The sequence below is a fragment of the Macrobrachium rosenbergii genome, chromosome 25 (assembly GCF_040412425.1).
Source record: "Macrobrachium rosenbergii isolate ZJJX-2024 chromosome 25, ASM4041242v1, whole genome shotgun sequence".
NCBI lineage: Eukaryota > Metazoa > Arthropoda > Malacostraca > Decapoda > Palaemonidae > Macrobrachium > Macrobrachium rosenbergii.
This window is the reverse complement of record NC_089765.1, coordinates 7,065,876-7,088,375: the sequence shown is the minus strand read 5'-3', so window position 1 is coordinate 7,088,375 and position 22,500 is coordinate 7,065,876. Positions and strand designations below refer to the sequence as shown.

The window sequence follows — 22,500 nt, the reverse complement described above, 5'->3', positions numbered from 1 at the left end:
TTATAAGTGGTGACATTAGTAGGCTCTCCGGTCACCGCCTGAGGGCAACGCAGAAGTGCCTTTTGTTCTGGCGGTCACTAAGAGAAGTGAGGACCATTGTGATGTGGTTAATGATGGACACCATGTTTAGATAAGGACTCCCCCCTTCCCTTTACCACCCTTTTGCCGGCGGTGACATTTTGATTACTCCTCCGTCATCCCGCTACCTTCCAAGGGGACAATTTTAGACCTATGTGATTGATTCTGGTGCGTGTAACAACTGCTCTCTGGTGAGGAATGTTCTTTAGTAGTTACACCTTCGGGTATGGGATGTGACCATCGTTTCATAACTGTTTCTTCAAGGCCATACATCTCCAACTGGTCAGCTTTTCTTTTCTTTTTTCTTTTTTGTTATAGATGTTAAGTAAAGGTTAATTGTGGTGGTGTGGAAGTGAAAGGGAGCTGTTGTCACTAAAGAAGGTAGAAATTTCAGTAAAATATGACCTCTGGTACTCACCTCTGCGTATTCTGAACACAGCTCTATACTGGCGACGAAGGAGCACACATCATCCACCGTCCAGTGACCGATGGTCTCCAGCGAAGGGCAGTTCTTATCCGAACATGGCGTGGGTGATTTGTGATTGCCCGGGGAAGGCGTTGGTCTCGGCTTGGGGGGCGTGGGCGACCTGGTGGTCGTTGTAGTGTGACTTTTGGGTTCGGTTTTCTTTTCCTCCTCCTGCTGGAGACCGAATAAAGTTTTGACGTCGAAGGACTTTGGAGGATCTGTGCGAGGTCTCTTGGTGGTGACTGAAGCAGAGAGGTCGAGAGGGGAGGTGGGCGCGTCGGCGGGGCGCTTCATGGCCCCTCTCAGGTAGTTCTCCAGCTGCGACTGTTGTGCCGCCGAGGCGTTTCTGACCATGTTGAGAAGAACTTGACTGGAGGATATTTCGACGAGTGGAAATCCGGGGAAACCGGGAATGCCCGCCCCAGGAAACATGGGAGGCGCCCCCGGATGGGGCATAGGCGGCATCCCCCCTGGCGCCGAAGTCGTTGAGACAGGAACATTGTCGACTTTTTTGTCTGTAGTATCCTTGACTGGGGCTGAGGAAGTTGGGGGCGCTGGAACCCCCAAGAAGGGGGCTGATCCAGGTTTGAATCCTGTTAGTCCCCCTAGCGGATTCCGCAGAAAACCGTTATTGGGACTGCTGAAGTAACTGCAAAAGAAAAAAAAGATAACAAAATTAGCCACGTCCATAAGATTTATCAGGTTTCGATTACTTTATCTGTATCGGAAAACATTAGCAAACATAGTAGAGAAATATGGGTTGGGCAAAGTAAGTTTAGATGTGTGTGTGTTTTTCTATGTGGGCCGATTCATGATCCTGGGTAAGGGTAGGGAGGAAGGGTGGGTGGGTCTCTACTTGCATGGAATTATTTTTAACGTAATAGTGAAGACCCCGCTGGCCGTCCACCTAACCAAGGATTACTGACCATCAAGAGAGCAGGCACCATCACCGCCCACACACCCACCGCCTAAACCTTACAGTTCCCCCTTCCTGAATAGCTTTTCAACATCCTCATTATCCCCAGAAATATACATGTTGACCGTGACGCAGAATACCTTCAGTGACTTGAACACACCTCATAAAGTGATCCGCTTCACACACCGCTCAGCAATGTCCTAGAGTTATTTATATATTTGCTTTACTGTGCATGCGCTCCATGAGTTGATTTAAAGAATATCTTGGTTCTTAAATGCTTAGATTCAACTACATGTTGATTTAGAATTGTTGTAATATATGATGGAAGAAAAAAAAAAGTGGATGAGGTTGATGGGTAATGGTGAAAATAGTCTCTCAAGTAGAAGTAAATGCTTACTCGCAACTAAGAAAAGCCCCTACTTCTGGATCCTAGGAACAAATGTATGAGATTACTGGGAACTTACAGTATTTTTCCCCTGTATCGTAATTATACTTTGAATACGCAGTTTTTGGTCACAATATTTTTTAACTGAAACATAGTTCCTACATTTTGAGACTATATTTGATCAAGGAAGAAGAGGAAGTTGAAAAGAGAACCAAAATTAATTTCTTTACTTTACAAGAAACGGAATGAATATCGACCACTTCATTGACTCCTCTCAAGCGTGATTAAAATGATTGTGTTCCTATTGATTCACGCAATTTCTCTTTCAGTTAGGGAGTTGAGGTCGATAAGAGCGTAACTCGACCTCTTGCCGTCGAGTCTGTAGTGTTCCCTTATTAAAAATTCAATTCTTGTGGAAAGATGGAAAAATTATCCCTTTAATGTATCTGTTTACCACAGTAAACAGAGATTAAATCTTTTCTGGTCTTTATTGTTACATAAGTGTTTCGTGGGAAGTACAGGAATGTTTTATCAATAAGTATTTAAGAAACTGCCTAGTCCTCAACAAGCTGTCCGATTGTTATGATAATGACTCCTCTTGACCTTTCGACATCATTCTCCCTCTTTGATTATAGGTCGTAAACCACTTTGTTTTATTGGGACGATTTAATCTGTTGCTGCATTGATTATATCGTAACCTTACATCAAAACTGCACGAACTTCAGCCATGGACCGCATGGAGATGTCAGGTAATGATTCAGAGGCCGCGGTAATTCTCCATTCAAGTGACCAGTCACGTCTTCGGATCAGCACAAGAGCTGAATAACCCTATCGCTTCTGAAACCATCTCGGCAGTAGATGCCTTCTCTCTCTCTCTCTCTCTCTCTCTCTCTCTCAGGACCGCTTTTCAGAATCAGGAGCGGCACTAAAGTGCAGATTACGGAGCTTGTGAGCAACGCTTTTACTTACCTGAAGCTGCTCGTCATTCGTGCGTATCGAGAGTTGGGTAATGGCCCATAGATTGACCAAACAAAGCAGCCTTTCCCAGAGAGTAAACTCGGTTCGCGTTTTGTGGAGATAAATTTAAACTATTGTGCTTCAGAATAACAAACAGGCGCGAGTTATCACCTAAAACCACGTAAAATTTAGAAAAGAAAACGACGGGGTAACAAAGTTCTTCTTGAATTTTACATTAGCGTAAAATATAAGAAAGTAATTGCCACTTCATCGTTTCTGTACCTGTTAACCCGTTTTAAACGAAAGGCTGGATAATTTCGTAGAATGGTTGAGGGTCAATTCATTTGGTTTTGTCAGATCACATGACAATCTCCCCTGAAACAGTGATAAGGAGCCAAGAAGCCACGCCCTAATTCATAAGGTACTCAAGAACAATGCGCCCTCGAAGTCTTCGGAATTTTCGGATACAATGGTCTATAAAGAGGGGCATGGCATAAATCGTCAGGTGGAAGCATGAAGGGCTCCGACGGTCTTCTTCCGAGCTGCGGGTCCCCTGACCCCATGACCCTTGGAGTTGCTAACAACAGGAGGCCTCTTTGGCGCCTCCCAGCGCATCACTGCCACGTGGGGAAAGAGGAAGAGACAGGCTCAACAGCTGTGGTTGTTCCCTCAGGACATTCTTACCGTCACTATAAGTAAGAAGTTCCTTTATGGCTAGTAATCTTTTCAGTGAAATTCTAGTAAACCAAAAATACGTCAGTGATGCTCTAAGCCAATAGAAGTATTTTCAAGAAAAGGGAGAGAGTAACAAAAACGTTTTACAAGGGATCTGATTGCGCAGGTAAATATACTGAATGCTTAGCGGGAGTTCATTAGTAGCATCAGTACTAGTGTTCAGACACACAATCTCCATATCGAGCTGTCCTAACGACCCAAAGTAGTCACGACCTGGACCGAGAGACTAATATCTAATCCAGGGTATTGAGGGGGCGGCATCTGAAAGTGTTTCAGGGTGGCCGCGGCAGGAGGCACGCCGCACATCACTTGATGCCAGCCAGGCTCTGGCCGACCCTGCGACGGGTTTCTTAAGCCTGTTGAGATGACAATAGATGGACCGCCCTTGTCACGACGTCGCAAACTGATGGCTGGGGAGAGAGAGAGAGAGAGAGAGAGATTTCGTCATGCATGGTCAGTCAATTTTAATAGTAAGGTCTTCACTGGAACTCCCCACCCCCAACGCTCAACCCCACCCACCAAACCATTCATTTTCGGTTTGCTGATTGGTTAGAAACTGAATTATTGGTATTAGCGGAGGTCGAGAAGTTACCCATAGCCGTTCATTTTTTTATGGTCTCTAAAGGATTTTTAGTTAATTTCTTCAAAGATCATAGGTTTTTGGAAACTGGAATAGCTTTTTAAAGGAAAATGTAAAATTAACTGGGTTATGAAGAACTGTCGGTGAATCAGACATTGCGTCATCGAGGTGGTATTCGATCTGAACCTCAGTTCGAGTGGTCATCGATAAAAGGAATTAGCAGTAAAATAAATGATGTTACGCCACCATTTGAGGCAAGGAGAGATAAGAAACCCTCAGAATTCACGCGGGGTAAATCCAATCTGCATATTAGAGCAAGAATGGGTCGTGAATTAAGATTTTCATATCAAAGATTCCAGCGAAGCCGGTGGAAAGATCTGTGCGCACGATTCCTTGTAAAACTGGACCATCGCTGCGCGCATGACCTTTTGTAGACACGTCGTCAATCTTATCTCCTCTCCTTGAATCCATATCTTGCTCTTAATCATTGCTGTTATGTCTATTAACGATGTGGATATTTCAGGTTGATCGAAAGAAACCACGAACTGGTTGAGTGTGCATGGAATGGATTTTTTTTCCGTGCTGGATATTTTCATTTATAGTTATATTGTTTCGTGGGATTCAGAGGCACTGGTAAAATTGAATGACTTGATGCATCGTCATTTCAGATTGGAAAATTTCCAGCCTCATCTTAAAAAATCTCCTTTCCTGCAGAGTAAATGCCCACAAAATTTAAAAATGATAATATTCTTCGTTTAACTTTTTTCGTAACGACAATTAGTAAGGTCCTTAAAATGCAGTAAATGCAGTATGCCATAACTGTTTCCATGGTCCTTATCTCCTGCTACTCTAGTCTTGTCTACCATTGTACTTCGGATACGGTATTGGTGTAAATATGGAGATTATTTCCAGGTTATAATTGTGAATCACAGCTCAGCGCATTCTCATTTTCTCGTAACTCCATTTTATATAAAGAGAAACAGCTGCATTTCTGAAGATGAGAGAAAAAGGCCAAGAAAGGAAACTTGAGGAAAGGCTGCTCCTCCATCAAACCACCTGTTCTTGGAACGATGAACAGAGAACGAGAACCAGTCGGCGAAATGACCTCAGAGAGGACTTTATGTTTCGGCGATGCAACGGAGGGAGAAAATATACAATATAAATCACCGCGCCAGCATTTATCTTCGGTTTAATATGCGACGCGTGTTAGTTTTACAGCGCTCCGAGTACCATAACAAGATTTTACTCAATATCTAAGAGCTAATTCGCTTTAATATCGTCCCCTTTACCCTTAACCACGTTCAATAGGGCCCCCCACCCACACCTCGAAGTTCACTCCCCGCATTCTGTCAGTGGCTGGGATGTGGACAGCAATTTAGGTTTAGGTGCCAAAGCTTGGCTGATGTGGGAATTTCGGACTTTTTCCGCGGTCTTGCTAACGCTGACGTTTAGAGGACTTGACAGGATTCAGCTTTGGCTTTATTATTTGCAAAAGTAGACATAGAAAGGTGTTCAATTAACTTGAAATGGCGTTAATGGTTCGTTGCCTTACGCTGCAGTCACTTTTCATATTTATAATATCCAATATATGGAGTTATATGAAAAGCTCGAACTTGTAAATACAGTGCATTTCGAGGAAACAAGTCTTGCTTTTTCTTATTCTTTCCCAGATCTTTGATTGAAGAGATGATGATGTGACATGGAAAACTGTTCATGGTTACTTTTATTTTGGAGTCATAAGAGGCGAAAGCTCGTTTTCATTATAGTGATGGAGATTATACCATTAGCTTTATGCTCTCATACACACAGAATGATGATTTATAAATGCGGATGGACATTATTGATATTCTAGCGCATTCAGTGTGGAGAAAACAATGTTTGGTTTTTCTCAACAACCCTTTACGTCTATAAACAACAAATCGACAACTGAATAGTGAAAAACTTATGTACTGCAGCTTGCTAGAGGTGTGAATGGGCAATGATTAGAGTAATCATACATCACTGGAAAAAGACAGCAGCATGTTCCTTTCACCAACAGTTTTAATAAGCAATACATAACTCAGGACCGGAGCTCTAAATAACAAAGAAGACTAGTCACACTATATATCGTAGACGAGAAGACCTGACAGTTAAATCAGCAGTAGCGGCTAACAAAGACAGCCAGCAGCAATTGCAACCATTAGAGAACAGTAAGGAAGTGGCATAGGCAGAAATAATAAACGAAAATACAACCGTTAATAACTAGAGCTCATAATCACGAGACCATTCGTAACAGCAGACAAGTAACAGACAACGACAGCGCAAACAAAACAAAGATAAACAATAGGGGCTACTAACTTGTTCCTCGCCCCCACCTCCATAACCTAGCCTCCTACCCCGTCCCCTAATATATATACCCCTCCTTCTAATGACGACAACAGCCGACAAGTATTTATCCATCTGGTCACGTTTTTCGTCAGCGTCGGAGATGCCTCGGTCGCTCACGACTCTGCTTCATTAATTGATAAGAACAGAACATTAATTTAACGGAGGTCATTAGAGCAGCAGTGACGGAATTAACTCAGGGGCAGCCCTCTCTCTCTCTTTCTCTCATTCCCGAGAACGTCCGAGACGTTCAGCGCCTTTTACAGCGGTGGGAAACGTTTGACATTGCACTCCCCCGTTGGCTTTGATTATATGGTCTGTTGACACGGATCGAAAGGAGGATGGTGTGTGTGTGTGTGTGTGTGTGTGTGTGTGTGTGTGTGTGTGTGTGTGATTCGCCCGGCCCGACACTGATTGGTTCGTTGTATCGGCGGCTCTAATAGCAATTTTGGCACTTGATGTAATGCCTTTTGTCACCGCTGATTAAGCGAATGATTGCTGCTGTAATTGTTTATTGCACAAATGTTAGTAAAATATGACTTTAACTGTGCTCGACTAGTGACGACTTGAAGATGGGCTGTACAGTGAGTGGTGTTTAGTAAGGTCGCTAAAAACGCTGTAAAAAAAAAAAAAAAAAAAAAAAGAATCGGAAAGCAAACTGATTAAGCGCTTTAGAGGTGAACACAGACAGACACACAAAGAGAAAGTGCATGGAGTGAGCGAAGTCAAGCCTATAAATTGGCAGCGGTACATTACACAAAAATTGTTTAGCCACACGTCCATGCACGCAGAGCTATGCAAGATCGTCTAAAAGGATGAACGATAATCGAGAGAAAGTCGAAAGGATCCTGATTGACAGCTGCAATTTACATGATGATAAGGATGACAGCGAAGCAAAGGATAAATTGAAAAATAAAATATGTAAGGAAGACGGTAATAGATAGTGAAGGCATGATGGTGAATACGAATAAGAGAATTGAATTGTGTTTGCTAGGAATTGATGAACGGGCATGGGGCTTTGAATAAACGAAATATTAAAAAAAAAATGAGAAGAGTCGGTGATATCCTGCTGGGACCGACGACTGACGGGAAGCCCAAGAAATAGAGACACAAAGAACGCAAATTATCCCTTACTCGTCCTTCGCAGATAACCTGAGGTCTTCTCCAAGGGCATGACAGCAAAAGAACAAAATCCACTCGGGGTATCTGGGGTTATCGCCGCTATCAGGTTTATCTTAGGGATGGGAGTTAGTGGTAAAAATACTGAATGAGGAAGGGTAAGAGATGACGGAAAATAGAAAGATCCAAGGGAGATGCGTTTTCTCAGCAAAGAAGAATCGGTTACAGAAGTTAGGAGACAAATATATTTAATTTTGTTTTGCATGAGGAAGATTATGATAATAGCGACAGATAGAAGTAGCGTACAACGATTGAACTACCCAGTCATCTCCGTAACTAGGTGAGCAAAGTTTCATCGTGTATAGGAGAGCTTAGTCTGGTCTTTGACACACTACCTATTCAATCGATGCGGACTTCTAGAAAGTGGTTTTAACGATTTAACTCGAATAATCTTATAATTCACGGGGAGCTCTTCTTTAATGGCACAACTTATATTCCTTTTGTGTTTTATATAACTGTACTTATGAGAAATCGTTTTAGTATTATACTGCAGCCAGTTCCGCTCGAGTAAAAACCAGTGACGATTAGATATTTGCATGAACATTCATGCTACACCAGATAGCATCGTTCCCGTAAGTTTACTGTTAACTATTTCATGTGGAGCAAAAAGTAAATTTACCCTAGATAGTTCTTCTTGCACTTTTTATCACCTTTTTTTCTATGTAGTTTAATGGCCGGCCATGATAAAGCAGAACAACTAGACAATGACTTGATACCGGAGAATAAATAGCCAATTTGCTATGGTTACGGGCAAGCGTTGTTTCTCTTAGAGTTGATTATGGAGGGAGAAATTTTGTCTATGTATGGTGTTGTGGCCTCTATACCCTATTAAGATAGGAACGTCTTTCCCTTGTTCTAGAATATTAGATAAAAGTGCATGAGGTTCTATAGGAGAAGTAGGCGAATGTTAGCTGTACGAGATATTGGCTTTATTTGCATTTTAATCGCTTCGGTTACATAAATAGTGATCCTAACTCACTCTTAAAATTGATGGATCAGGTCCCGTTATGCTTAATTGCTTCGGTACGCTCCACCGTGATAATTTGTTGCTGGATATCATAATTGAAGCATACTTATGAGCTTAATGAAGAGGCCATTCAGAGGTTCTGCTGATTCATCTTTTTTCTCCTAGCCGATGGAAGATATTTCAGTGACATTCGCTTTTAGGCGACTTATATCGGAGCGCAGGTAGTGTTTTCCATTAACCACCAGCTCAAGTAGTAACTGGAGAAATCGCATTGAGGGAGAGAGAGAGAGAGAGAGAATCAGTCAGATTCTTCAATGTGAAGTAGATATCTTCTTTTCGAGAGGTATAGAAGGCTGGGTCACTTTAATCTTTCATTTATTATCTACGATGATTATATTTTAAATAAAGTCAGATGCAGTCTCGCCGAGACCTCGGGCCTTCTGGAGAATCCTAAGCGGTCACCCAATTATTTTTTTCCCTGCGTCAGGTCCAACACGACCTTTGGCCTCCCGCAAGAATTCCATTCCTCTTGGCGAAGTAGATTCGGGGGAGCGCACCTTATCTATTTTTTCTCTTCATTGTAGTTATTGGGGAGAGTGGCATCTTATTGTTCTCTTGCGAGGCTGTCATTTATCAAGACCATTATAGCACTTACTCTGAGAAGTTCTCTCTTCGTTCTTCCCTCGCTCTATCATTTGACAAGGCTAGTCGCCGCGTACCTATTCTCTTGCGTGATACTTCAGTGGTCAAGTTTCGTTTCAAGGCAAAACGGACTTTGAAAGTGTGGATGACACCGCCGACTGAGAAGAACTGATGGAATGGCCCGACACTGGAACGGTTTGGGTCTGACATAATACCCACAGTCGCAATTAGGAGCTAGTCGCTCGAAGATTTCTGAAGCGGATAAGTTCAGAGGATGAAAAAAAGGACCAGCAAAAAAGAGAGAGCAAATTGAGGTTAAATGTGGCGGGAAATGGCTGCTGGTTTCTTCTTCGTAAGATGAGACAACGTATCTTTCTGACAATTTTATGATATTCAGTGACATATGATGGGAAGTTTGCGACGTAGCTTTTGGAAATGTCAACCGGTATCTCGGTAATAAATTCATCTTGTCATATTGATCAGTCTCTCTGCTTGTATCTATGCATAACAGCAGTGTGTTTGTTTTAATTTTATTTTTTTACAGTGATTGTTCTGCAAATGCGTGTAGGTAACGGATGATAAGAGGATGCACAAAAACGCAAACTTATTCAGCCACCAAAGAGCAAAATACTTCAGTAATAACAAAGGCCTGGGGGTGGCAATGGTGGCGCTGACTGTAGCTCTGGAGTTCAAAGGTCGATTCCCCGCTGGCCAATTCCATGCCCCCTCCCTCCCTCCCTCCCTCCCCTTCGCTTCCACTCTCAACGCCCCCTACTGCTGTCCCCTATATCCCCGCATCCCGTCCCGTGGGCCCTCGAGATCTTCCAGCATCCGCAGAGCAGCATCTCTCAGCATCTTCCAGCAGCTTCATCTCCCGACGACTGCGCCCGCAGGGGGTAGAGAGGCATCATGGTGAGGACGGTCGTGGAGTGAACACTTCAGCAGGCAGGGGAGACTCGCAAATTTGTCCGTGGGGCGTTTTCTTTTGATTGAATCTTTCTGTGGGGACGAATGAAGCTTCTTGGGGAGTCTTTATTCCCTCAGCCAAGATAGATTCAGAGATTAAAGGAAGTAGAACCTGGAAGCTTTCCCTCTTTCGTGGGATAAAACATTGACTATTCGAAGGGTTTTCCCACAGATGGCGGTATGCCTGGTAACGCTAATTAAGATAAGTTCGTTGTTTTTTACAGTTCCACGTTTCATACAGAATTATTGTTTGATGATTGCAGTTTTCGGGCATTATGTTACTTTAGCAAACTGTGAAAAGTTAACACGCAATTAATTCGTATATAAATTGTCTTCAGTGAAGCTCCTTTTTCTCTCCCTTCTGTGCGTTTGTGTTTGTGTCTACTCAAAAAACAGCAGATTATGAAGTAAGTCATCAATTAATAGCTAATATAGTTCACTGAAATATAACGGCACGATTATTAGTAATATTACACCCAAGATGCAACCCTTGTTGGAAAAGCAAAATGCAACGAAACAAAGGGCTCTACTAAGGAAAGCAGAATATTACAGAAAAGGAAACTGAAAAGTAAAGAATACAATATGAAAAGAGGTAATATCACAGAAAGACAAAGAAGATAAATAGCAAAATAAAATAAACGAGACAAGTAGCTAAGAAGCTCTGGAGTGAGACTCATGTTCGCCAACTCAACAAAGAAGCATTTGCACCTAGTTTGAACTTTTTAAGGTTTCAGTGATTCAGCAGCTGGGTTAGAAAAACTTTCCCACAATTTGATTACAACAGAAATAAATTCTGCAGAAAACTGTGGTATTTTTCCTCGCATGAGAAACGGCAAGACTGTTGGAATTGCGGTTGGTATAGCCGGGGAACGTCTGAACGCAAAGGATGATCAAAATCATGGAATATTTTATATAGCATGCAAATGAGCCAACGATTGGTATCGATATCTGGAGATTAAAGCATAAAAATATCAACAAAATGAAGGATATAATTTTACCATCGTTTCCAGCAATTCTAATGTGATTCACCTTATTGACGGTAACTATACTGAGAAGAAGTTACCGTAACTTTACAGAGAAAAAGTTACCCAAATAAGCGAATTTCCAATCTGGGATCATTGTAATCGATATCATGCTTTATAATGAGCCAAGATGACGAATCATCGCTCGTTAATTACAACATTAAAACTGAAGGTTACTTAGGGCTATGGACCCTGAAGGAACGGGCCCAATTAATTTGATGAATAGGAAAATCATGCACACCATTTCGTGGCTATTTGTTATCGGAAGCTCTGTGGGCTTGTGGGTATTACAGGCTATATTGAAATAATTATGCTCCCTTGTTTAAGCGTTCCACCAATAAGCCCTCTCATTCAGCAATATCCTTTCATTCGCCTTTTCGTGACGGTTTCATGTATATGAATCTCTTCTCTTCGCTTCATCTCGCGATTCCGTGGTAGAATTCATGAAGGCTGTTAATTCGGCATTAATATTCATGATTGAATTCCCTTTTCGTGTTTTATGTATCATGGAGGTCGTGAGCTGGTTTTCCGAACCTTTCTTCTCGGGAAACTATTATCAGTTTCAATATCTTGGAAATAGAAAAGATGAGTTCGTGGAACACTGTTTATAGCTTGTAATAATGCAAATAAACTTAGATTTTTTTTAATGTGTAATGTTTGAGTTTGGTGTTAGAAATTATTAAACAGCTCTTAAGAGTGAACATTATGTATAGCTCATAATAATACAAATAAACTTAGATTTTTTAAAAATGTGTAATGTTTGAGTTTGGTGTTAGAAATTATGAAAGAGCTCTTGAGAGTAGTTGTTACACTTTTCCGTTGTTATATGAAACATGATTTCAAACTGACAGACAGAAATGTTCAAATATATGTTTAAAACGAATTGGCCCTTGAGAGAAAGCTGTAAGAAAGTTCGAGCATGCCTGGAAGACTAGGGTGTAGGAAAATAAGCAGGTTTGGTGCTCTGATTCGCCTACCCTAATTCACCTTCAGAGGAAAGGTTAGAAGAGACTCATTATCGCTTTAAAAGTTTTGTTTGAGCACACCAGGAAGGAAGGCGTCTACAAAGGGAGCAAATACGGAGATAGCTTCGGGGTGTCTTCGAAGGTAGGAGTGAGGAGAAGGGCCTCGAGGAGAAAGTCTTCAAAACACCAAGGAAGCGGCCATGATTATATATTCATCACACGGAATAAGTCTCGTTCTTTTCCTTATCACATCTTGTTAGGTTTTACACTTTTCGATGCCGCAGGCGCCTTTGCACTGCCAATTTTGTTCATTCATAAGCTCGATTTTGTTTACTGTCGTTTTTATGGTATTTCACCTTATTCGTTTATTTATTCATTTATATATGACACGAACTAAAAAAATAGGCTAATTAAAACAGTACATTTTGGAACAAGCAGTCATCGTTTGTGTTAAATGAAAGATGAAAGCATGGTAAATGTTCTAGCGAATTCTGCTTTATTTGGAAATTATTCAGCTTTTACATGTTTTGCATTGAGAGAGAGAGAGAGAGAGAGAGAGAGAGAGAGGTTCCCTAGCGTCAGAACAGATTTTCTGTATATGACCAAGGAAGAGTGAGCAAGTATAGAAGTAGAGGTGTGTGTGTGTGTGTGTGTGTTCACCCTCCCCCACCACCCTCATATCAGCCTTAGGCAAAGTCAGTGTAATTATTTAAGTAGTGAAGCGTCAGTGACAAAATTGGTCGGATCAGCCAGCCAAGAACAGGGAAGATAACACGTATTGATGATTTTACAGTTGGTTTATCGGCGTCTCTCCCTGTTTTCATATTCTAACGCGCATGCATATTGCATACAGTGACAAGGTTTTCCCAATATGTTCATTTTTTCTCTTCACCATACAGTCACAGGATTTTATAGGTGTCCACGTGAAGGATTTTTCCTTCAAATCTTTATACATTAAATAGGCATATTACGTCGTCCCTAGGAAGGCAAAGTGCATTGGACCATAAGCAGTCTTACCAACGTAGTGTAGCCTAGTTCCTCGGCTACATTTCATAGTTCAGCAGTTCCCGAAATACCGTTTTCTCATAGAGAAGGTATGCTGTAACGTTATGTTTAATTCACACATGGCGTTTGGTACCCTACAGTTATTCCATTTATATCTGCGGTATATCTCTAAGTTCAATTACATGGTGGCCTTAGGACCCGAGTACTTGAATGGACTATGCTGGACAACAGATTAAAAAAAAAAAAAAAAAAAAAAGCAATTTTTGTCGTAGACTCTACAGTACGACTTGGATTGAAGTATCCCGGAAATTTCTTGAAATGTAACAAATTATTTTAGATCTTAAATCTTGACTTCCCCCGAGGAATTTGGTGCAGTGCAATGTTGCGAGGAAGTGACGGTCGATAGGTCTCAGCGTTGCTACAGAAGGCTTGGTAACGATAATTGAGATCGACAGTGATTAAAGGTTCATTTTTATTTGGAGCGGAACTCTGTGATTACAAATTAAAAGCAGAATGGAACCGGAGCAAATCGGGAGGATCTTAATCGGGTGCTTCCAAAAATGGGTTCTCCATATTCACCTCATAGTCTCGCTTTGGAGACTCCGCCATTAGCATAATTTATAACGCTCTGGGACGATCGGAGTTTAACATAACAATGATGCCCTATCGGGAGGGTGTAATTTAATTTGATTGGCCGGGAGTTTCTTCTTTTCCGTTAACCCCAGGAAGGATGACCCTTTGGTAAGACAGAAACGAGAATTAAGGAGGAGGAATCCAAATATGACAGAGAGAAGCTGCAAGAAACAGGGTACATATTTTTAACTAAACGTAAGAGGTAAAGTTGCTAAAGCTAAAAGAACATGACGTAGATGAGTACTAAGCATGCCAACGGAAATATTCCATTTAGAATGATAGGTCCCTTAGGGTACACGATGAAGGCAGAAATGCCTGAGGAGATGATAGGCGGAAACAAGTTTCTTATATTTTATTAGAGTCATTGTAGATTAGAGGACAATTGTTAATTGATTTTGTGGTAGAGGTCCAAATGGATGTGTTGGTTTGGCCATTAATCAGTCCTTACGTGAACCTCTTTCTATTGCTTTACCTCTGAAGAGAATTATATCATTTTTGGAACTAATGCCAATGAATTGCCTCCCCACAGGAAAGAAGAGCAGTGGAACAACCGAATAAGAGATGTTCATGCTATGCAAAGTAAACAGTCGAAATGACGTTTCAGTAACTGCACAGAAAGAGGTGGACTGAAGAGTCACTCTGGAAACGGGAGAAAAACAGCCCAATGAAATGGCGTCGGTCTGCGTTTTCAAATATAAAGCCATGTGGCGTAAACATGTGGCAGGTGGTACGGTGTTATAGTTCACGCTCAGGTGGCTTTACGACACCTCAAGTTTAATACCAGACATACCACCTTGATGAGAAACATATGGAACGTGAGGGAGGAATAACTCCGGAACACGAGGAACAAATGGCCGGAGGACTGAGTGAAAAGATTTAAAAAAAAGAGAGAAAGAAAACAAGATTTTCAGGAATAGGTATATAGTTGCTGGTGACATTTGACAGGGTCAGAAGCAATCAGACTGTTGTATCGTATGGTACCATGAAATTGCCTTGCCTGGAATTAATAAGAGGTTATTTACTTTCCGATAATCTTTCTCGCAAGAGAAGAGCACTTTACGACAGTCTGAGAGAGAGAGAGAGAGAGAGAGAGCGAGCGAGCGAGCCCATTAAAGGTAAATTAACTGAGAATAAGGAGAGGTCCCTTCGGAAGGTGAAACTCAAGTCTAAGCGAGGGTGCTTTCATGACCCTTGGAAATACGAACAACCACGGGGCCTCCCATCGGAAGAAAAGTAAATTACTAGGTAGGGTCACTTAAATGACTTGAATGTTTTTTTCCTTAACCTTTTCTCTCCTCCCTCTCTTTTTTTTTCTCTCTCTCTCCCTCTCTTCGCGTTTTCTCTTTTTTTCCGCTCCGAGTCTTTGGATGTCCATTCTTGAATGTAGCAGCCAGGCACGCGAGAAACTTCAGACTACTAGAAAAACATTAAGAACCTCGGTTTTATGACCGCTTTAAACCATCCCCTAAAGGTGGAATTATAATTTATATAGTGGCCTGGTCAATTTTTTTTTCTTTTGAAACGTCGCTGGTAGAAAAAAGTACTACAGTATGAAATAACACAGTGCTCCCTGATATATATACACATACATACATACATACATACATATATATATATATATATATATATATGTATATATATATATATATATATATATATATATATATATATATATATATATATATATATATATATATATATATATATATATATATATATATATATATATATATATATATATATATATATATATCAGGGCTTTCCAGGTGTCCATTGTGATGTAGCTAAGATGTTATAATTGTTTGTAATGTGTCCATCTGTTTATTCATTAAGATGTAAAATCTGTATTTCCTGTTCACAGTACTATATGTCTTTGGCTACTCTGCTCTGCTCTGCGTCAAAACCACACGGCGCAAGTGAAAGAAAACGGGAGAGGAAGACCTTCAGCGTGATGGCTCGAAAGTATTTTTGCACATATCCTTACATATTTGAGAAGATGCGCAATTACAATCGAACGTCCCTTTTAATTCTGCCCAGAGTGCCTTCCTCCTCCTCCTCCTCCTCCTCCCCCTCCATTGTTGCCGTCGTATATAGAGAAGGCATTTTCCTTGAGTAGAATATCTAAGTGTGTATTGTGTTCGTGTGCGGAATTGCCATGTTTTCGTACATTTATGCACCAGCGGTAGCCAGAATAAGTAAGCTTATCTCTTTATCGGTTCCCTGCGCCAACGGCAGCTTCGGGAGCTCACGAGCGGCAGCATATTCCGCATTGCCTGCCATTTTTATCGCGCATTAGGAACCGCCGAATCGGGCAATGCTACGTAGTAGAGCCCTGGCCCCAAATTGCTGCTGCAGCTTTGTTGCTGGTCTTGCAAGGGCACGGTGCAGTAGAAGAGGGAATTGGCAGACGGGGCAGATTATGAAAGAAATTTGAGGAATATTAATCTCATTTCTGTATTAAATTGTCAGTGATTTTCATCTTTGCTGTACTTGAGGATTAAGTTATTGAAATGAGATCTGTCTTCAATTTTTTGAAGATATGGTGGGGTAGAGATGGAAAGAAATTAAGCAGTAAAATTCACATATCCTCTTCTCTCCTTACAAATCATCTGCATGATTAAAATTGAGAGATAGAATCGTAGAGGGAAGGACCGGCCTCAGAAAGGGAAAAGGGGAGGAACAGGTGAGAGATAAGAGACGAGGGAGAGAAAGATGTATGTTATGCCTTAACCCTTTCTCCTTCTTCCTTGTCTCCTTCACTTTATCTCCATCTCCTTCTGCCCGTCTCCCGAAGTATTCAAATAACCCTTGCACCCATATATGTTGTTCATTAATATTCAAAGGTCGTGACGCGAGATGTTTTATATTGGTTTTGGGGGAAGTTTTCGAAAGAGACGCATTCTATGGCCGCCTTCTCTCCTATATAAGCGTAAAGGGTCCGGCTACCACTCACCTTTTCCGTACTGTAATAATTTTCAAGTGTTAAAGGCCAGTCATGAGAAAAGAAGAGAATGAATAGTTCCCTCGGGAACCAGTCTGCGATGCATTCAAGTTTTTAAGATTGTTTGCAGCCTCATAGTGTCGGAAGGTGTGTGTGTGTAATTTTGTTCACTTTGGGCTTTTGGAATACTCATGCAAATTCCGAAAACTTGAATCGAAGTAGCTTCAGACAGACTAACTGACCATGATAAGCGTGGATGAAAGAAAGAGGCGATGAGTTTATTCCAAGCCTTGTTAGCCCTCCTCATCGGGGTGTGAGTAATAGGAGAAAGAGGACCCCACCACCATTCGGGCTCTCGGACCTTCCTTCAGAAACCTGCCCAGCCAGTGTGGTCCCCTCCCTGGCACTAGATGTTTTGGGTTTGGTGATAATGATCGGTTGCCTTAACAATTATTTGCCTTGGTTATGACCTTCCCCCAGAAACCATATTTGGTCGATATGCAATTGCAAGGACCAAACTGCAACTACCTGTTTACCTTCCTACCCAACCCCCTCCCACCTCCCAAGTTTAGTTTTCTTTGCTTTTTTGCTTATGTTCTTTATGAACGTGAAGAATTTCCTTTGATTTTATTCAGAATTCTGGCGTTTTTGGATATTCTTGCAAATATTGTTACTAAGGTGATTCCGAGGTTGATAACCTTACCTTTACAAGTTACCTTTTTGCTGCCCATACGTATATCTGTTATGATTTTAAATTTCGGATGCTCAGTGGATCACGTGATGGACATTTTAACAGATCCACAAGAATCTGTAGTCTTGGTTAATTTCGACCTATAAAACAACTTTTTCCTTTCATTGACCTCTTTCTTGAGAACGCACTCGTCATTAAACTGGTATGCGATGCAGTGAGCCATCATTACTGTGCTTCGGAAGAGAAGCAAGTTTTTCGCTCCTGAGTATTCGGTCATTAATCAGTGTTGTGGACTTGATACCATCCGCCCCTTCATGCTACTTGATATTCCCCTATGTGCTCTCCAGCGATATCGAGACATGCCATTGGGCTCTCTATAATTGAACCTTTCAGGAGTTCTTCATATCTTTTCGCCTCTGCAGTTGCCCCATACCCTCCGGGGCATCTTTCATCATGACGAGAGTTATCAACGAAGGTATTACTGTCAGGATTATTGTTATTATTAGCGTATTGTGTTTTTCAATTATTTTTACATTTCAGCAAAATAAACCTCTTAAGTAAGGTGGGAGATTACTGTCATTTGATTAAATGTTAAGTGTCTTGTTCAAATTGCTCCCCATTCCATGGGAAAAGACAAGGGGGCCGGATAACATAGTTACATAAATTAAAAAAGAAATTTCAGCTTGAGTTAAAGAAACATAATGGTTGATGAACGAGAGTTGTAGTTTCCGTATGGGAAAATATGCTAGAAAGAATAATGATAAGAAAAATTGATTATGTTTTGGAAAAATGATTCATGGGACTGAACCTTAATAATAATAATAATAATAATAATAATAATAATATAGAAGTCGAGACTGAATGCGTGATGGTGCAGTTATAAATATAGAAGGCATTCGCCGATTAGCATGCTACATGTTTATGATTTTGATGAGGTGGAGGACGACTATGACGATGATGATGATCATAGCGTTGGTGTCAGTGATGCTGGGAAGCTGGTTAGGGGATTGATGGAGTTGGTGATAGGTGTGAATGGTGATGGATGGTCATTGATGAGGTGTTTCGTAGTTGAAGGATAACTACTGGGGTGGGTGTTTGCTGGCGATAAGAAAGGCGCTGCCGTGTCAGCTACGAGACCAAATGGGTGTTGGCAAGTTGACTGATTAGAGGGAGACTCCACTGATCTTCAGATGGATTAAAAAAGAAGAAGAAGAATGGAATGCATATTTGTAAATAGGAGAGTCATAGAGCAACAGGATTATAATTAAGGAATTGTTAAGAGAGAGAGAGAGAAATATAAAAAATTTGAGTAATAAGCAGGAGGATCTTTAAACAGCAGTATTTTCACCGCGTGAAAATTTCTAGAGCTGTAAATACGAATAAACAGAAGATAGCTGTGGAAAGAAGTTATTCACTTGGCTCTTAACTTAAATTGTTATAGTTTACATTCCTGTAATTCTGTTACACCTGCAACGAAGCAGTAAAACTAGTTTCCTGAGCAATTTTTGATTTTCTTCGTAAATCAACATAGTTTTCTTTGTACTATTCCCAACACTTTTAAGAAAGCATTTGGAAAGGACATCGAACAGAAGACAAACCGGTTGCCGTTATTGCCTTGGTCTCGCAATCCTAAATAATCGAGGTTTTAGTTCTTTTAAGAAAATCTTGAAATGACGACGAGAGAGAGAGAGAGAGAGAGAGAAGTCCGGTTTGAGTTAATTAAGAGTGGGAGAAAGAGGAGTAGGGAAGTCAAATTTCAATAATGCCAGGTAAAAGCGTGACTGCCCCAGGGGTCAATTTCCTCCCAACATTTAGGAGAAACCTGCTTCGCTGCCTTCATGCCCGTTGTATGGCTTGTCTGGGTCTGCGGCAATGAATAGATTGGAAGTTGTTAACAGCTACCGTGGGTATGGTTGAATAATGCATCATCCTCATTTGCAAGACAAAAAACAAAGCATAGGTTCGGGAGAATCTGCAAAATGATTCATGAGTGGTTGATATCCAGGCCACTTCATTAGGTTCACAAAGGAACCAGAGAGAGAGAGAGAGAGAGAGAGAGAGAGAGAGAGAGGTATTACGGATTTGATATTTGAAGACGTTCTCTCTGGCATTTCAGAATTGACATTTGGTGTTCATGCAGGACTGTGTTTTGACTGAGGGTTCTCGACGTCGTTGGAACATGACTGACATACTTTGGTTGGCACGTTCTTGGCGGAGCTACTGTCATGACATAAAATTATTTATTTAATATAAAAAAAAAACTGGCGGTTAAGATGAAAAGAACAACGTCTGTGTTTTTATTCAGATTATTTTTGCGCGGCTTATGCAAAGGAAATAGCTCGAGTTTCGCCTTTTTTGTTCTTTTTTATAATTAGGATTGAGTACAACCTCGTCAGCCTCTACATATTATGCAAATATCTTCTGGAATTGCGTATTAACTTATCGCAGCAAGTAGACTCATTTCTCATGCAAAGCAGATAGCAAGAAGTGTTAATTGACGCACAAGTACAAGAGAATACTGCATTTATGGCTAAACTTTCATGGCTGTGAGTGGTTGGTTGTTAGTGTACTGGAATAGTATCCATTATATTATTTATGCATATATGTGTGTGCATATATATATATATATATATATATATATATATATATATATATATATATATATATATATATATATATATATATATATATATATATATATATATATATATATATATATATATATATATATATATATATATATATATATATATAGTATTATATATATAGTTGTATGTATGTATGCATGTACGTACGTAAGGTGAGCCTGTCACCAAACCCAAAATGATCATTTAATGGCTCAGAGATGGGAGCATAAAACTCTGTTAACATTCATCAGTGTAGTAACAATGTCGTTATGCTTCGAAAGCGGCCGTTGATGAGAGAAGAGCCGGTTCCAGAAATCGAAAAACCATTAGCACTTATGACTTGTATCTAAATGCCACAATTCTGGTTTTTCTCTCTTTAAGTCCCCAGACCTGTTTCAGGAAGCTTTCTGCTCGTCTGAATTGATCTTCGGTCGCAGTGTCTTCGAACGGTTATTAAAGCTGGCCATCTCTCTCTCTCTCTCTCTCTCTTAAGTTTTCGTTAACTTAATGAAGACCGTACAACCACATTTCTCCTGATTGCCAGTTTTCCAGCAACACAAAGAGTCTGTTAATCAGTTCAGTGGTTTGGTTAAACTAAGGTATACTTAACTTCGAGTGAGTTATTACTTTTTATATTGTCTCCATATTTTCCCATCTAATCTCTGCGCGTAGTTCTGATGTCCACAGAACTTGAGTAATCTTCGTGATTACACATATTGATAGGTTTATTAAACACAAACCTCTCTGTAATTATTGGTATCATCGAGTTGAAGTTATTTTTAGACCTTTTTTTAATATTCCAAACAGGTTCCTTATCAGACAAACATTTTCTTATTTAGTTATTGGCATTCTTTTTTGTAGTCTTCGTCATTGTTTATTCTGCTGAATGCGTTCATTATAACTGGTAGCTCCACGTGAAGTAGACGAGTATCGGGACTCCCCCACTTCTTATTTTTTTTTTTTTTTTAAGGCAGGTCAACTTCTCCTTTAACAACTGGCTGCGTTTTCGCTCTTTAACTGGAAATGGTTCCTCTTGTTCTTCCTCAGTTAATTTCCAAGTCCGCTTAAGGAGCTTCCTCAGCGATTGGTGATCTCTCCGTCCGATTGGCCACTTAATTTCTATGACAATTTCGTGGGAGAATTTAGAGATAAGTGGATGTTATTTGGAAGCCCTGCTCGTGAGGGCCCGCTTTCCAGGATCGTTGTCGGGTTCTGGATGAAGTCGTTTCCAGAGTTTACGGCTGTTTACTTTGTGACTGTTGCAGATCATGTTGCCCGGCTCTGATGGTTCCTCGATAACACATCGCCAGCCCACGTTGTCACTCCCATCTCTCTCTCTCTCTCTCTCTTAGCACTATACGTTCTTATAGGAGAATTGGGGATCTCATTTTAATATTAAACGGAAGCATTTTTCTTTCGTACATTTTATATGTCATGTGGGATGGAGATTTAATTATATATATTATATTATATATATATATATATATATATATATATATATATATATATATATATATATAGTATGTACATTTTTGCTTTGCACTAGAGGTTTAGAAAATTATAGTATATTTAAGAGTACTAATGAAACGGGAAGAACAGGTGCTCCATCAAATATTACAAGAGTTATCAAAAGAATTGCCCTGGAATCCGTTTGTGTTGAGAGAGAGAGAGAGAGAGCAGGCTCAACCCTCATATCATCTGGGTAGTTCATATATCTTTGACACTTTGAAGGAAGTTCATAAATCTTTGTTATGAAGGAAAGCAAGTCAAGGAAGAAAAGGGAAGAGGAAATATTGAACTGATCAGTGTTTTTGGGGTGTGAGTGGGGATGGGTGTAAGAGGGGTGCGCAGAAAGGATAGGCGATGGCGGGTGGATCCAAAAAGGTGTTGGGTTGTGGGCCTGAGGTAAGGTGACTCTCGAGGTCAGGGCATCCCACTGGGCAAACCAAAGATAATCTGATTGTCTTACAGCTACGCCGGCCATGTCTCCAGACTTTTGGTAGTGTCAGCCTTGGACCTTATCTCGCCGAGTTAATGACTGCAGCTGCAGTTTTATGTCTAGAACGGTATAAGAAAAGGGCCGGGTTCTACGCCAAAGCGGTACTCTTTTCTGTTCTCGCGCTCTCGAGAGACCGGAGTGGCAGGAAAGCTATCTGCAGCTATGCTGTGGCGGCTGTTGTACAGTCGAGATTAGCGCCCTTATGCCAGCACGCTGCTGCTGCTGCTTCTGCTGCTCTTCTTCCTCCTTCTCCTACTCCTTCGGAGAAGGAAATGGTCTGTCCTTTTGTAGGGAAGGAAAGATATCACTCTGATTTTGTCATTTCTGGCTTTCGAGCTACAATTTTTTGCCATTGAAAAAAAAAAAAAACTCCAGTCAAGAG

At 40.8% G+C, this 22,500-nt stretch overlaps 1 protein-coding gene across 2 annotated transcripts in view; it reads right to left on the bottom strand.

The window, feature by feature from the left end:
• LOC136852292 (uncharacterized) overlaps positions 1-22,500 on the bottom strand; it is a 59,609-nt gene that overhangs the window by 14,514 nt on the left and 22,595 nt on the right. For both annotated transcript variants that reach the window (XM_067126789.1, XM_067126790.1), the window contains exon 3: positions 497-1,193. In XM_067126789.1, coding sequence (XP_066982890.1) covers positions 497-1,193 — 697 coding nt within the window. The remainder of the gene's footprint in view (positions 1-496; positions 1,194-22,500) is intronic.